The following is a 16,734-nucleotide window of genomic DNA, read 5'->3' on the forward strand; positions in this document are numbered from 1 at the left end:
TCATATTCATTGGCAGTTGTGGATTACACATAACGAATAATGCTTTTAAACATGGTGAAAATGGGATATGTTCCTTCTAATTTTTATTTTCAGAAAGAATTGTTGCTGCATAACATTTAGAGAAGGTTGCGTAAATTATGGATGAATAATTTCAGAAACGATGTTTAATAGAGTAGAGGAGGGGTTATGGAATAGTCATGGAATATGGAATACCTAAGATTTAGCTCTGTCTTTCATGCAGCCTTCACTTGGAAATACACAGGATTAAAGGATTTCACCATTAACACCTCATTACCATTAGTTATAGATTGTGCTGAAAATGATTTTGTGAATTAATATGTAAAACCAGTAGGGTTGTTTTTAAAAAAAATATTAATTTTAGTCCATAATACATATACTCTCTTCTCTCTATATAGGCAAAGCATTTAGGTATTACATTTGAAATTAATTATTGCTACAACAAGCATTGTTGCTTCTAGTAAAATAGAAGAGAATAATTTTTAAAATTGGTCTTAGATTAAGGTCCTTGAAAATTTTGTTGAGGTCCTTGAAAAGTCCTGGAAAGTCCTTGAATTTCAATCTCGTCATAGAGTGGGAACCCTGTAAAATTTGCTGCAATCTTATTACGGTATAATCATTAACCATTTTCATCTTGTACATCGCTTTACTAAGTTTGCACGAATTAACCAATTTTTATATGACACATTTTTTTCCTCTCAAATGCCCTTTTCTTTATAATTTAAGGAAATGAAAGAAAAAAAACACACATTGGTATGTGTTAATGACACTGGTGTAGTGATAAATAACGTTTTTAAATTAGGCTTAATAGATTATTTTTTATATCCTAATAGCTTGATATTCCGTTGTGTCCTGATGAATAGATTTTTTAGTTGTAAATAGATCCTTGAATTCGTCATTTTACAGTCAATCGGCGAAAATTCGTCGCTTGTAAATAATTGATTATGGCAAAGTAGCTGGTATTTGATCAATGACGGTGCAAGTAATGCTGAACGGGTGCGTGTTAATGTTCGTTGGTTTTATAATCTTGAGTGTAATACTCTTAAAACGTTTGTCAGGGTAAGGCAATAAAAAAAAATCAAATAAAGCATAAAAACTCTGGCTTTTCACCATACTGACGTTTTGCGCCATTTTCAGCATAAGCATAGCGCTGGCTTTAGAATAAACTTGTCCTAACAGTCGTGAGTAACTGTAGCAAACTCACTGCAGTTATGAAAATTGCATATTATTTGTAAAAAAGCATAATTCATATGCCGACGGAGTCTTGGAATGGGATAAAATTCTTGCGCCCTTTTGCTGAAAATTTCAATAAGCGTTTGCGCCTCTGCATCGCCTCGAAAGGCGGTCTATTTGAAACCAATTAAATTTATTTATCAGTAAAAGTCTACTCATATTATTATTCGTTATGTTTTGTTAATCTATTTATTTTTAATGAAGTTATATTAAAAATTGTTTGTTCGGTTTTTTCGCCTCAACCTGTATACTAAATTTAAAGTAAGATATAAAAATTTCCTATGATATCTACTTAGCCTTTTCTTCAATACTTGTTACATAAAACTTCCATTACAGACAAATAATACTTTTTGAACACATAAAGCACGTAACTCGTTTACTAGGATTAGTCACCAGAATCGAGCTTAAAATAACTATTGACAAATCTCAAAACCACAGAGAACTATTGTGGGATATTTTTTGTTGCTCATTCCCTTTACTAGTTTTGTTGTTATCATCATTACTTTATTTTATATCATAGATAAACCCAAAAGATTATCGAAGACCCAACCTAGATCAAATCACGTAAAGACGAGACTTTACGAAGATTGCAAGTAGTCAGCGCCACCTAACAGTCTATTAAGATTGCTATTGATTGAATTAAATAGTCTTTTATAATATATCTGTAGAGAAATGGCGGGTTCATAAGAATAAAAAATGAAATTTGTTTGAAAAAAAAACTGCATAGATAAACAAGTAAATGTAAGATATTTCATTTTTTATTAGGCAATGAACGATTGTTCAGCTCGTAAACCAACAATTTTTTTTTTTTTTTAATTGCAACAAAAATCTATTTGCTATTTTAATAAGAGTTGACTATTAAATTAGCTCATTTGAATAATACTTGATAAATAATTCTCAAACAAAATACATTTTTGTGTATCATAACTTATTTACACAGGGTAAGTAGCGTTTTTAAAAAGTGCTAAAAGGTGCTTATTTTTGATTTTCATTTTTTAAATGCCCTTAAGGTGCTGTTTTCATTGGGTGTTTTTAAAAAGTGCTTAATTTTTCCTTTTCCAAATTGAGATCTTTACCATGTTGATTTTCGCTACGAATTATGCAGAAAGACACTGTTCACATTGTTCTATTCAACATTTTCACAATTAATTCAACACCAATCTATTTCGGCTCATCGTCAGTCCGTAGCGCATGAAAACACCATTCGATTTATATTATTCAAAAATTTTGACACTCGTCAAAAAAAATTCCAAAAGATTTTTTTTTTTGACATGATGGTTAAAACCAGATAAAACTGTCAATTGTCAAAAACTTTCCAACCCTGCCTAATTATGACATTTTTTAAAGTGCTTAAAAATATTATTTGAGTGCTTGAAAAGTGCTTTAAAGGTGCTTATTTTTTGTTGAAAGATTTGGCTACGTACCTTGACTTATTTACAAGAATTAATTTCTTTGTTGAGACCGCAATGCTCTATGTGGCAAGACAATAAATCTTGGACTTAATCCCACTCAAATCTTGGGCACTGATAAAAATTCATCGGTCTCGGAGCTTCATAAATTAACGCCAAACTTATTTAGAATAATTTTTTTTTAATAATGCTCTATACTTATGAGCTTTTATTTCCTCCCAATAGGTTTGCCTCTCCTACTCCAAAGAACCATAGCTAGGACGATAGCACTGAGTGAATGCGTAGGAAAGGGACGCTATGGTGAAGTATGGAAAGGCAGGTACTTGGGAGACACAGTTGCAGTTAAAGTATTCTCCTCGAGAGACGAGAAATCCTGGTTCAGGGAAGTACAAATATATCAGACAGTCATGCTAAGGCACGAAAACATACTCGGCTTCATAGCGGCCGATAATAAAGGTCAGTATATACATTCTTCCTATTTAAAGGTTCATATACAGAAAGTAATAACTTATTTTAAGCCTACTGGTTGAAAGATTTATGTATTACAACGTGATGAATGATATTATTTCTTTAGATTTCCACATAACGTAAAGATGACTTATAAAAGCAAAATAGATACACGTGCTTCATCGATTGGCAATTGAATAGTTAAGCTCTGAGAATGCATGTAATCAACAGAAAGCTGCCTTAAAAAACATATTTTTACAACTATATTGGGTTTTATTTAAAGACTTAACAGAATTAATTAGTTTTCTATTCTTATATTGACATAACATGTAGAACACGGAAATTTGAGTTTTTTGAAAATGCTATTTAAATACGGCCTTCTACTAGGCTATTCGATAAAATTCCGCTGATTTCTAATTTGATTCCTTTATACTCCACGCATTTAATTGTTTGAGAACAAATTTGATGTATGTTTTTTTGTGAGGGAGGGGGGTGCATGCTAAAGACGCTAACACATATAAAATGAAGAATTTCAAAATGGCGGCATAAGTTCTAAATCGCGTATTTATTATTCTAATATATTGTGTATTAATGTTGATTATGCTATCCACTGTTGCGAAAAAAAAGTTGGGAATAATAGCTTTGTTGTCGGAGAGTAAAAATAATATCTGAGGTTTGAGAATCATAACCTCATGCTAAGTTGGCAGTATTTAATCTCTCAGAATATCGCACCAAGTTTAAGAAGAAAACTCTAGCAATAAATCTATATTGTTTGCTATTTTAAAAGTAGTAGTGTTAAGGCCTCACATACCTTTTAATGCTTCAAAAAATCGATTTTTTTTTAATAATATTTTATTCTAATCTATGGATCTTTCTGAAAATTTGGAAAGAAAAAAAGCATAAAAAAATTCGCATTAGATCAAAAGTTATCGAAAAAATAAGTCATACATTTTCTTTAATAAAATATGTCCTGTTTTGTGTTTAAACTCATTTATCTCAAAATGCTATTTTTACACCTTGCGCGCACAATATCTCGAAAACTATTGATTAGAATTGCACAAAATTTTTACAGCAGGTCTCAAATACCTGTTTCTATAAATTAACGAAGCCATTTGAAGGTGGGATTAATGTATTGACATTTAAAAAAATGAAATAGCAATTTTTTTTGTTAAAATTTTTTAATAAATTTTAAAAAAATTTTTGCATAGAGAAAAAAGTAAAATTATTTGTTCATTCTTCGTCATTTTAGTTTTACCATATATTTCTATACTCACAAAAAAAATCAAGCAAATATTATGTAAACTTTTTCCAGAAGCTTGCGCGCAAATAAAAACAGAAAAATTTTATTGAATTAAAATTTCAATTAATTAAGAAATTTCTTAATTTTTGAAAAAAATTTTTGCATTGTTTTCAAAATGTAGACTATGTATAGTGTCATATTTCAAAATTTGGTATTTTTAGAATAATTATTATAAAATTGGCAGATGATTGAAAATTGCTCGTTTTCTCTCATTTTTTACCTATTAAAAGGTATGTGAGGCCTTAAATCATTACTGGTGGTAAGCTTACGCGGAAAGTCAAGTTTTTGTATATGTTTTATGTGTTGTTCTTATGTTATCTGTCAACGCATTTGGGATACGTTTCATGCACAAATGTTAATTGTGCATTTTTTGTTTTCAGATAATGGTACGTGGACGCAGCTATGGCTCATCACGGAGTACCACCCAAATGGTTCCTTATTTGATTACCTCAGTCACAATTCTATAGACAGTGCCACTATGTATAAAATGGCTCTTTCCGTAGCCAATGGCTTAGCACACCTGCACATGGAAATCCTTGGGACAGAAGGTAAATCGCATTGCCCGGAGATTTATTATTTTGGTTCCATTAATGGACCCACTACATCTTGAAAAACGGATTCTCAACGAAAATTTTATCTTAAAAATGGATCAAAGGATTTCATTTAAAAATTGGACCTCACTCAAACTCTTCTTTTGCAGAATGGAATCTTTAACGTCTTTAAGTTATAATTTTAAGAACTAACGGATATATNTTCAAATAATTTTTGAAACAACTTAATATTTTTCATATTAAGTTATATATGTATATATATATATATATATCGTTTTTGTAGTTTTCCCCAAAATTCCAAAAACTGGACCCTATTTTCATACATTTTTAAAATTATGTGTAAATTTTCACTATTTAAAAATTTTCATAAAAAGCCTGGAGTGATCCACGCTACCACTTCTTTTTATAAGTTACTTTGAAGTATAATAAATCTGTTTCGAAAAGTTTCATATATACGGAGAAAAGAATATCCTGGTAAAATGACCATACCGTGTACCGTCAATTCTGGTAAAATAAAACCTTTATTGTGGTTAATAAAACTAAATAATATAGTATTTAAACCATTCATTAGGTAATTTTCCCCCCATACGGTAGCGGTTAACCGGAAATTCTTTTTTTTCAAAATTTTAGTTCTTATTAGTAAAAAGTAAAAAACTGTAAAGTAAATTTAACCGAATAAATGGTTTTATGCCATGCTCTAAGGTATCATGATAAAGTTACCAAATTTTATCACATATATTTAAAAATAATATTTTATTGTAATTTTTCCTAAAGTGCTTCGATAAAAAGTATCGAACTTTTTAGTGTTCCATTAGAGCCAGAAACACGGTAAATTTTACCATCTCCTGGTAGTAGTTTTGACCCTATTTATTCCTCAGTGTACAAATCATTCTGACAGATTTTCTTCAGACAATTGTTTTTGTGGGAAGTAAGATTGAATTTGTTTTGTATTTTACTCAAGGGCTTAATGTGAAACGGTGTTAAGTCATAAAAACACAGACCTAGAGGATTAACATAGGATTTATTATAATATGTTATAGGACCTTATGACCACCTTTATAATGTGGTTATAGGACTAACAGGGAACCATTTATATTTTAGATACCGTAAAAAGCTTAAATCAACTTTATTATCTTTTTTTTAGTATTCGATTTAAAATTTAAGAGTGTATGTTACTTATTTAGTTTCGATTATACTTAGATGCTTTTGACTGCATTTATTGTTTTTATTGAATGATAAGTGTTAATTTTAAAGACATTTTTCATTCAATATCACCAATTTGTTCAAAAAAATAATTTTAAAAAAAACCGACTTGGAAAATAAACGACACATCCAGTTCAATTTTATCGAATTTTAGTAAATTCATATATTTAAAAATTTATTTCTCAGGAAATATTAAACAGATTTCACTCAAATTTTGTAATTCGCCATGTAAAATTGGTTACTTTAAAATGATGTAAAAAAAGTGTATCTTACATTTTATTCGACTGTTATTAGATAAAGTAATAAATATTTACTTCTTTTTGCAATGAATTATCTTTGCATAAACGAATTTTATATTTATGTGCAAAAAATTTTCAGTTCGCTTTAAAGACGTTGCGAAATACACAAAAAGTAATAAATATTAACATTAAGGGTCCAAATTTTGGATTGTCAAAAATCCAAATCGGTTGAAAAAAGATATGTTTATTCCTTTTTGTCTGATTTCGTAACTTGAAATATCGTCTGCACTTATTAATTAGCTTATTTGAGGTCACCCCCTCGAACCATTAGATAGAGTCCTAGAGCTTCAGATCAAAAATTATTCAGGGTATTCCGTTTTTTTTTTTTTTTTTTTTTTTCTTTCTTTTTTTGTGCACTGTACATCGAATAAAAATTTGAAAAAGTCATAGGGCCCGAAGTTAGCAAAGTTATATAGAACTGGAAAACAGTTCTAAATTTTACAGAATTATATCTGTTAATAACTTATAAGTAATATATAGCAGTTCAAAATTATATACAAACTATCATGCAGTTTGTAATTTTATAGAAAGGTAAAATAATTCTATAGAACTCTTATAAAATTCCACAATAAAATGTTTCATAACAAATCGAAAGCTTTCATAATAATCCTGATTTCATGAAAATCTAATTTCTAAAATTTAAAAGATGACAAATTAATTACAGTTAAATATACTGCATATAAGCATTTTATATTCTATGCATTTTTATCCTGAAATTAAATTAGACATAATGTGTAACAGCTTTATTTTTTTTAATAATTTATTTTTTGCATGTTACTGTGACTTGCACATAAAATTATTTACTTTATTCTCTTATGTGCTGATTTCGTGATTTCTGGCGTATAAGCGTTTCTTTCAGCTGATCGTCTGTTTGCATGTCTGTATAAACTAAGTAATAATTATTTTTTGTAAAAAACTGACCTCTCGATAAAAATATTGCGTTACCTCGAAACACTGTTGTTAAATTTCTTTGAAGTTTTACTTTAAATGCACGTAATAAAACCTAAGGTAAGCTAAGAGATTTTGCTCATTATTCACCAAGACAATTTAAAAAGTGGCAAATATTAATTCTTTGCTAAACTAGTAATAGTTATACTTGTTTTTTATGCATTTTCATTATTATTTTATTGTTATGTTTTAATTTTAAACAGTTGTAATAAAATAAAGAAAGCTTTTTTGTCCTTACTAGTTTTACAAAAAGAAACATTATGCATGAGTAGAATTAACAATAACTACAATTAAATCATAAATAATAATTACACTTAAATGAAATTGTAAGATTTTCAAGGTTTTTGTAAGCAAATATCATTATATCTTTTTGTATAAGTGAATATTTCAATTTAATAATTAAGCCTGAAACTGGGAGATTCACGCCTATTACAATGAGTAGACGTTTGTCTAATAAGTGAATATATGTCTACATCATAACCTGAAATAAATCCGACTATTGCCCAATTACCCTGAATTATTTCAGACTGAGATTTAATTCAGGCAATCAGCTCACAGAGCTTTTCCAAATAGCCTTACGCTGTGCAAAACAACCCCAACATGTTGCGGAGAGCTGGATATTCCAATTAGCCTTATGGCATTTCTAATACCTTGGTATTTCACTGAATTTCAAATACCTTTTAAGCTAATTATGAAAAAGGGTATCAAAGGTCAAATAAATTACTAAAGCTATTATTTTAAAGGGATTCGTTCCTCAAAAAATAAGGATGTTGTTTAAAAAAAAAACTATACAATTTATTGTCAATGTATGAATGTGCGGCATTTTATTGAATGTCTGATGTCTTTATACTTTACCGATTTGTCATCAGGGCAGATCTGTAGAATTCTTAGGTAGTATGTGGAATGTTTAATAGTTTCATACTTTGCCTAACAGTTTTCCATAAAATGTCTAAATAGAGATTTATAGGAATGCCAAATTTCAAACTGTATCAGTAACATATATGTTCTGTGTATGAAACTTTTCGAGTTCTAAATGTTGTTCTTTTTTGTTGTTTTAGGAAAACCAGCCATTGCACATAGAGATTTAAAGAGTAAAAATATTCTTGTCAAAACAAACCTCACTTGTGCCATTGCCGATCTTGGCTTAGCAGTTCGTTTCGATTCCATGACGAACACTGTAGATATAGCTCCTAATCCTCGAGTAGGCACAGTACGGTACCTTGCCCCTGAGGTACTGGACAACTCAATAAACCTCAACTCCTTCGAGTCCTGCAAGAGAGCTGATGTTTATGCCTATGGTCTAGTCTTATGGGAAATAGCGAGGCGGTGTAATATTGAAGGTACTTTTTCTTATTATCAAAAACTAATATATTCCTATAGAAATGCCTCTGAATCGGTATGCAAACTGTATATCGCTGTGCATCATTTATGCGTGCTTAAGGTCTCTGCTAACTTTATATATTGCCAGTACTGTGGTTATTGTTAATGGGTAGGTGGTAATTTTAGCTAATGTTTGATTTTGCTGGCTACGTATAATACTGCTAAGTCGTCTCCTTAGCAAGCTCGTATAAGGCCGATCAGGGTTGGGGAAAAAATCCGTTTTATTTTTTAAAAAATTAAAAACCTGAGATTTTATTTTTCTTTCTTTGATTTATACCGTTTTTTTTTTCTGTACATAAAACAAAGAATAGAATAATACTTTATGCTCGGAATAAAAAATATTAAAACTATTATAAAGTATAATCATAAAAACTGTTTCCGCTATTAATTAATATTATCGAAAAATATAAACAATTAATTATTATCCGTTTCTTCCATAAGCATCCTAACACGATAAAATAAAAAAAAGAATGATAGGAGATTTTGAATTTGAAATACATTGTGTTACAATTCAACTTGAGATTCAAATAAAAATTTAACATCAAAATATTATGTTAGTAATATATGTAAAAATAAAAAAAGATTTCCCTTTCGTTTGTCTCTATATATGAAGATGTCATACTTTAGCGTTATTTGATGTCTTTTAATTAACAATTTACAGCATGTGTAGCAATATAAGAGTGTGATATCTAGCTCATTTCTAATAATTTTGCTCAATTTTATTATTTTATACAAATATATGTTTTTAAAATTCCTTTCTACAACAATAATTTGAATTAAATACCTTTTAATTCAAATCGTACTTAATATCGAAGCAGAATCGAACTTCTGACTACACAGCTCCGATTGCAATCTCGTAGCTTATGACTAGGTGATAACTTGTAGTAGTAGATTCTTGTGAGAACTTGTAGTGTCAAAATTTCGCCCGAAATACTAACGATGTACTATTATTTGGAATGCTGTAGTCTGTGGTTCATATTTCTTATGATTTTTTATTTGTTTAATATTCTTTTTATTAGGTATCTATGAAAACTTCCAGATGCCATATTTTGATATGGTTCCTTGTGATCCCACCATTGAAGAAATGCGTAAAGTTGTCTGCGATGATAAGCAGAGGCCCAATGTTCCAAATAGGTGGCATTCTATAGAAGTAAGTTCAAATACTGTTTTTTTTTTAATTATTATTCTATTCAACATAATCAGTAGCAGCTCCTTCATATTATCTTAATAGATTTAGTGATACTTTAAAAAATATATCAATGATATTAATTTCTTAAAAAGTAATCTAGGGAATATAACATACCTGTGTTGTGTATGTGCCCTATGTTGTTTTTTAGAAAATATTTAAAATTNGTTCAAATACTTTTTTTTTTTTAATTATTATTCTATTCAACATAATCAGTAGCAGCTCCTTCATGTTATCTTAATAGATTTAGTGATACTTTAAAAATATATCAATGATATTAATTTCTTAAACAGTAATCTAGGGAATATAACATACCTGTGTTGTGTATGTGCCCTATGTTGTTTTTTAGAAAATATTTAAAATTCGATTTCTCAGCAACTATGCGATCGATTTTGGTCAAATTTTGTATTTTGCATTATAAAATTATGTTCTTTAAATTGATTGTATACCTTTAAATTTAAAATGTTTTTGACTACTATTAAATAAAATAATAAATTAATATTTTTTTTTGCCCAAAATACACAAAATGTCAAATTTATATTAAAAGTTCCAAAATTTCGACTGCTCCCCTGACCAAATAATTAGGACCCTACTTCTAAAATTGGGGCCAATTTTGAGGATAAGAATCCAAATCCGTCGAAGAAAAGGTATGTTTATTTAGAGAAATTAGGTTTTGTGTCTGATTTTGCAACATGAAATGTCGTTTGCACTAATGAATTAACATATTATCGGTCTTTAAGTAATTCAGATTGAGTCCTAACACGTGAAGATCCTTTTACTAAATCAAAAGTTATTCAGGACTTGCATTTTTTTTTATATTTTTTTTTTACGCATGTTCCATACACATACATAACTATATCTTTTTTCATAAGATTTGGATTCTTTACATTCAAAATATAGGGAGAAGCCGCAATCTAAAAATATGGTCACAGTTAAAGCTGGAGGACGCAAGTTTTGGTCCCATAATGTTAATTTCACTTTTTGGCTGTTTTGCTATGTATATAGAGCGTTGAAAAAAAATTTAAATATATTTGCACTGTATTGCAAATCTCGTTTACTGCAAAATATAATTTTTGCTGCTTTATTTTGTAAAAGATCGAAAAAATTTTGTGTTGCAAAGTATATATATATTTTTTACTTCATTTTGAACTACTTAGTTTTGAATGAAGAAGTTTTATAATTTAAGTAAAACCAGATTAATAGTTTTGAAGTAATGAAATTACAAAAAAAAATCCGATTTTTAAAATTTTATTTGAAATCTAATCCACCCATTCCTTTCAAATTTTAGATCTTGACTCTTAAAATTAAAAATTACGTAGATGTTTTTGTACCTTGCAATTCAAAAAAAATTGTCTATAAAAGATATAAAAAAATATTTTTACATTGAAACCTTTAAATAGGCGAATTTTATATTTGCTTTAAAAAATTTTTATTTTCTTATGTAGTTTAATAAATATCTCAAAAACTGAAGTTAACATTGAATGTCCCTAACTTTTGATCGGTCTTTCTAGCATAACAGTTTGGGACTTCCAGATTGTGATTGTTTGGCAATCAAAGGTTGCTTATTCTGCGTTTTTGCATCTGATATCGTAACTTAATGTAGTTGGAGACCGGGAGTTCTAAATACGCCGTTAATCCTTTTAATTTAATTTTCACAAATAAACTAATAATGGATATTTGCGCTATTCGACATTATCTTTCGATTCATGTAAAATACACGGCCGCCACCTAATCATAATTTGAGATACAAAACTTGCGGTAGTTTAGATTCACTACTCATTTTTCATGACAAAATAATGCCATTATGATTCTGCAATTAACAGTTTTTGATAAGTAGCTAAATAGTATACAGTTGCCTGTTTTTAGATTTTTGATAAGTATATTTGTTTTTATGCAATTAATGCTAAAAGAGTTTTTTAGCGTCATCCAAATCCGATTTCATCAATTTAAGCTGTAATAAAATTAGATTTTTTAAAAAAACTAAAGAACTTGTACCTTTAAAGACTTACACAATAACACAAAATGCATCATTTTATTGCTTTAAAGTTTTCAGTAAAAATTAAAAGAAGTTTTAAAAATTTCAAACACTATTTCTCCTTATGAAATAGAGCGAACACTTTATTTTCTACCTTTTCTAAAAATATATTATGCTGTCTAATAATACTATATAATCAAGAGTTAAGTTCAAAGAATATCAAAAAAATGAAAATAAAAAATTTAAAGATTTTTTTTTTCAGTATTGAAACGTTTTTAAAAAAAATACAAATTTGAAATAATAATCCGCATGTTTCAAGTGCTTTTTTTTTACAGTATTAAAACACTTTAAATGCATTTTAACTGATTGAAATAATAATCAGCATATTTCAAGCGCTTCAAAGCGTTTTCTTTTTCTTTTAAAGCGCTTGAAACACTGTTATTTCATATTTGTATTTTTTTTTTTTTTTTTTTTTTTTTTTTTTTTTGAAGCGAATGAAGCTTTTATCAGGTAGTATCTTACCTCTTCAGTTTCTTGGGATTATTTATTTATACTTGGGATTATTTATCTAACTTTTAATGCATGTTTGAAGAGACCCAAAATATGTTCCCATTTAGGGTCATGACTGTTAATTTAATAAGCTCTGGTTCAGATATGACAGATATGGTTCAGATATGATATATGGTTCAGATATTCAGACGTTTATAACTATGTAACTACTAAAATAATTATTCACTAATGTTTTTTCAGAATTTACGAGTGATGGCAAAGTTAATGAAAGAATGCTGGTATCAAAATGCTGCTGCCCGCCTTACAGCTTTGCGCATTAAGAAAACAATAACAGCCCTTGGAGCACCCAAAGACATGAAGATCTGACCCTAACCACCATTATAAATTCATTTTGCTTTTATTTGTTTTTGTTTTTTTCTGTGTTCACTCCAAGTGGAACAACTAAAGCCAGTGATTTCATTGGGTAACTTATTTACGTTAGTCACTGAAAAAAGAAGAAGAAAAAACTATGCTGCAAACGATATCTGCAGCTTTGAAATGAAATGAAGTGACTTTTCCTTGATAGTGGGTTGTATTTTTTACTGGTTAATCCTTGTGCAATCTTTGAAAGCTGAGCTTTCAATGCGTCTGAGTGTGTGATGAAAATTTCCCTTTTCTACTTCAATCCAGTAAAAATAAACCAACAAAATAGATAGAAAAGTGGGAAAAGTTTCGTTGCAATTTCCATTTGTGGAGGGAAATTCCATAACTCATCCTGCTGTCGAATATCATTAAAACAATGGTGCTATACTGTTTCGAGAGTAGAACAAAAAATTCGTAAAGTTTGCATCATTCATTAGATTTCTAAAACAACTTCAATAACAGATTTATTTATGCTTAACAAATTACATTTACAAATTTAATTTTCACGTAGAATAAAATTTTTTAAATTACAATATTTGTGTTTTTTTTTTTTTTTTTTTTTTTTTTTTTTTTTTTTTTTTTTTTTTTTTTTTNTTTTTTTTTTTTTTTTTTTTTGTTTCTTGTATTTTGAAAAAAGTTGAGTACACATTTTTGTTTAGTTCGAACCTTTGTCTTCAAGTTAGTGTCTAAAAAATTCTGATGTCTTAAATATAAATGATGAGGACTGCATTTCAACGAATGATCTCTTTTACTGTTTTTTTCTTTTTTTTTATTCAATCTTTGATTTGCAAAATAGTTTGTTACATTGCCTTTGTTGGTTGTTTTCTCCTGCTCTTCTCGAAGTATAAATAAATAATTCTCTTTTTCAATTTGAAATGTGTTAATATATATATAATATGTGTGTTTTTTTAAAAAAAATTTATTTGTTAGATTTTTTTTATTTAATTTAGGATGAATTATTTTTTGTTATGAGGCATTCAAAATTCTTTTTCCATTTCTGGATAATTTTATTTCTAAGGAAAATTTCTTAATTTTTTTTAGCTATTATCAATTGTTATTAAAAAATTGTTATACATTTTTAAACACTTAAACCTTATATGATGAATTCATTTGAAAATTCTACTCACAAATTATGGAAGTTGACATTAGAACTTTTAGACCTTTATGAAGATGTTAAAAAGACTTCAGTTTTTAGATTTAAGTTGTTTGTTTTTTTTAAAGTAGTTTCCTTTAATTCAATTTAAATTTCAAAATTTGGTTGTTTATTTTCTTTCAATGTTTATTCTTCACAAATTTTAACTCGACATTAACAACTTATTGAAAGCATTTTATTGTTGTATACTTCGAAGTTTATATTCCTTTAAAGAAATGGAATATAAGAATTTATGACTTTTCATAATCTTTCTTTACATTTAATGTTACAGACTATAACCTTATTCTCTGAAAATTATTTTATTTAGCTGAAATTGTAAAATTTGTAAATATTAAAACTGAAAAAAAAAATTTGATTCTATATATATATATACTGTTGAATATAGTACAGAAGTTGTGTACAAAATCTTCATACATAGTTATTTACTTCTAAAATTCATTAATTGTTGCTGTATCTTCACAAAGTTCTATAGCTATCAATTTGTTAAATATATGTTCTTGATTCTACATGTTAAATACTCTGAATTTTGAAAAAGTATAATCTCTCTATAACAAGTTGTAACTGAAAACTTATACTGCAAAAATTTTAACAAATGAATTCAAAATGTGCAAAGCAAGTGTTTCTATGCATCGCAAAACATTTATTTAAAAATGTTTAAATGTCCTAACTTGTATTTGAAATTATTTAACATTTTTAATTTTATTCCAGGTTATGTTATAATTCTTAACTTATTCAAGGGAACATTAAAGCCAATGACTGCACTAGGTGTCACAGCTTTTATTTATAAAAAAATTATGCAATAATCAAATTTTAATTAAATTTAGTTGTTAAATAAAAGGGAGTTTTGAAATAAATAAAATTAACGTTACTGATTAAGGGTTGTAATTAACTATTGACTCGTGGTGTATATTTAATTTTCAGTAATAAAGGGTACAGTGATTAAATGGATAATAACATATCGTTCCATCGCACGGAGTGATTGAATTGATCGAATGTTTAATTTAAGCGATTATTAACCAACAAATATCCCAAAGCACCTAAGGAACGATTAATATGAAAATAAAATTCGTCCAAGAGATGAGGAGAAATAAATAAATGAATCCAAACAATTGAAGATTAAAAAAATTGTTATTCAACTCTTTAAACAAAAGCAGAGATGTATCATGTGCCCAAACTGTTAATCGATTTTTTATAAAATAAAAAAAAATTAATGGAAATTTTAAAAGAGTAATCAAAATTATTTAACAAACTTTCAAAACGTAGGAATTAATTTTTTATGAAATTCAAATGTAATTTTATTCTATCAAGAAGAAATAAACAACAACTGAATGAATGATTTAGTTTTTAATGAAAAAATATTTTAAATGATTTATAATTTATTTAAATAATTAATTTTGGTAAGGTGCACAAAAAGCCGTAAATATGATAAAAATTAATTAAATTAAAATAACGCAAATATTATTTAGCAAAAAAAAATACTAAATTGTTGTTGCTTTATACGTATTAACTAAATTGCTTTATATTTCCAAGAAATAATATCACTTTTCCCAAATGAATTAGTACCACTTTCTCATTAATTTTGCCTTTCAATACGTAACTTTAGGAATGCTAATTTGGTGATGTAGTCCTTCCATGGTACCACGTTAACGTCGTTCATTGAATTTATCTACATTGAATTAGCGAATAAAAAGTTACTAAATATTAAAGTACGTGCAATAAACTCTTTTTTTGTCAAATAGAGATACAAGCTAGCAAATATCACTGATATTTTCTATAAGATATTTGAAAAACTTGAATCATCTATTGTTAAATTTAAAGCAATGGCTAACGCTTAACTAATCAGAAACTTCCACTTCCTTTTCGCTCATCTCACTCTAACGGTTAGTAATAAAATTTTCTAATATCAAAGGTGTGGCTATCAGTGCTATGGCTTATTATGGCTATTCCCATCGTATGACTTATTAGCCTATAAAGGACAGACAGACATTCATTTATATATAGTGAGACATTTTTTGAAGAAGCCATCTTGTTAACAAAAGCGTCAAGGTGCATTCTTTAAGGAGAAGTTCGTTATATAGAGATTCTACTTCATATTTTTTGGAGTTTGTATGATTTATGTATAATTTTTTAAAAAGTAATTTCTACTCTCAGTTCTTACGAAGATGTTTTCTGAAATGTTGATTTACTTTTTCATTTAGAAGTGTATTTCACTATCATTTTTATCAACTGATATGTTGAACTAGTCATAACTCTTACAAAAGTACATCTTTATAGTAACTGGATGCAGAATTAATAAAATTTTGTCTATTACAACATAAAATTCTGTTTAAGTTGCCTACATTTAATAATCCTCAAGAAAGTTTGAATAAATGCAATTTTGTGCAGTAAATTACATTTGAACATTTACTATGATGCGAAGCTAACTGCCATCACACTTAGCATTGGGTGCTGCTGTTTAGCCAACCGTAATTTAGCTATTCGTTGAAATGCATGTTAATGTGCAAATCTACAAAGTTTTAAACAGAAATTTTCTCTTCGCCATTCCATCCCATTATTAGAAAAGTGTTATTAGAAAAAAACTATTATGTATGTACAGAGTAAAAACTAACAATCGTGTTTAAAGCAATTTTAAATTTTACCTCTTTCAAATTTATGTTTACTGTCATTGTTTCCAAATCATAGAATTCCACTTACCTCCCTTTTTAAAAACTTTATATATA

At 28.0% G+C, this 16,734-nt stretch overlaps 1 protein-coding gene across 7 annotated transcripts in view; it reads left to right on the forward strand.

The window, feature by feature from the left end:
- LOC107453971 (TGF-beta receptor type-1) overlaps nt 1–14,775 on the forward strand; it is a 716,084-nt gene extending 701,309 nt beyond the window's left edge. For 5 of the 7 annotated variants that reach the window (XM_043045483.2, XM_016070992.4, XM_016070993.4 and 2 more), the window contains 5 exons: nt 2,886–3,116; nt 4,788–4,955; nt 8,467–8,748; nt 9,808–9,938; nt 12,700–13,138. In XM_043045483.2, the coding sequence (XP_042901417.1) occupies nt 2,886–3,116; nt 4,788–4,955; nt 8,467–8,748; nt 9,808–9,938; nt 12,700–12,825 (938 nt within the window). In that variant the 3' untranslated portion in view covers nt 12,826–13,138. Of the gene's footprint in view, nt 1–2,885; nt 3,117–4,787; nt 4,956–8,466; nt 8,749–9,807; nt 9,939–12,699 lie in introns of all 7 variants that reach the window. The other 2 variants (XM_016070997.4, XM_016070995.4) reach the window with 2 other exon arrangements.
- The last annotated feature ends 1,959 nt before the right edge of the window (nt 14,776–16,734 follow it).

The sequence above is a fragment of the Parasteatoda tepidariorum genome, chromosome 1, assembly GCF_043381705.1.
Source record: "Parasteatoda tepidariorum isolate YZ-2023 chromosome 1, CAS_Ptep_4.0, whole genome shotgun sequence".
In the NCBI taxonomy this organism is placed as follows: Eukaryota; Metazoa; Arthropoda; class Arachnida; order Araneae; family Theridiidae; genus Parasteatoda; species Parasteatoda tepidariorum.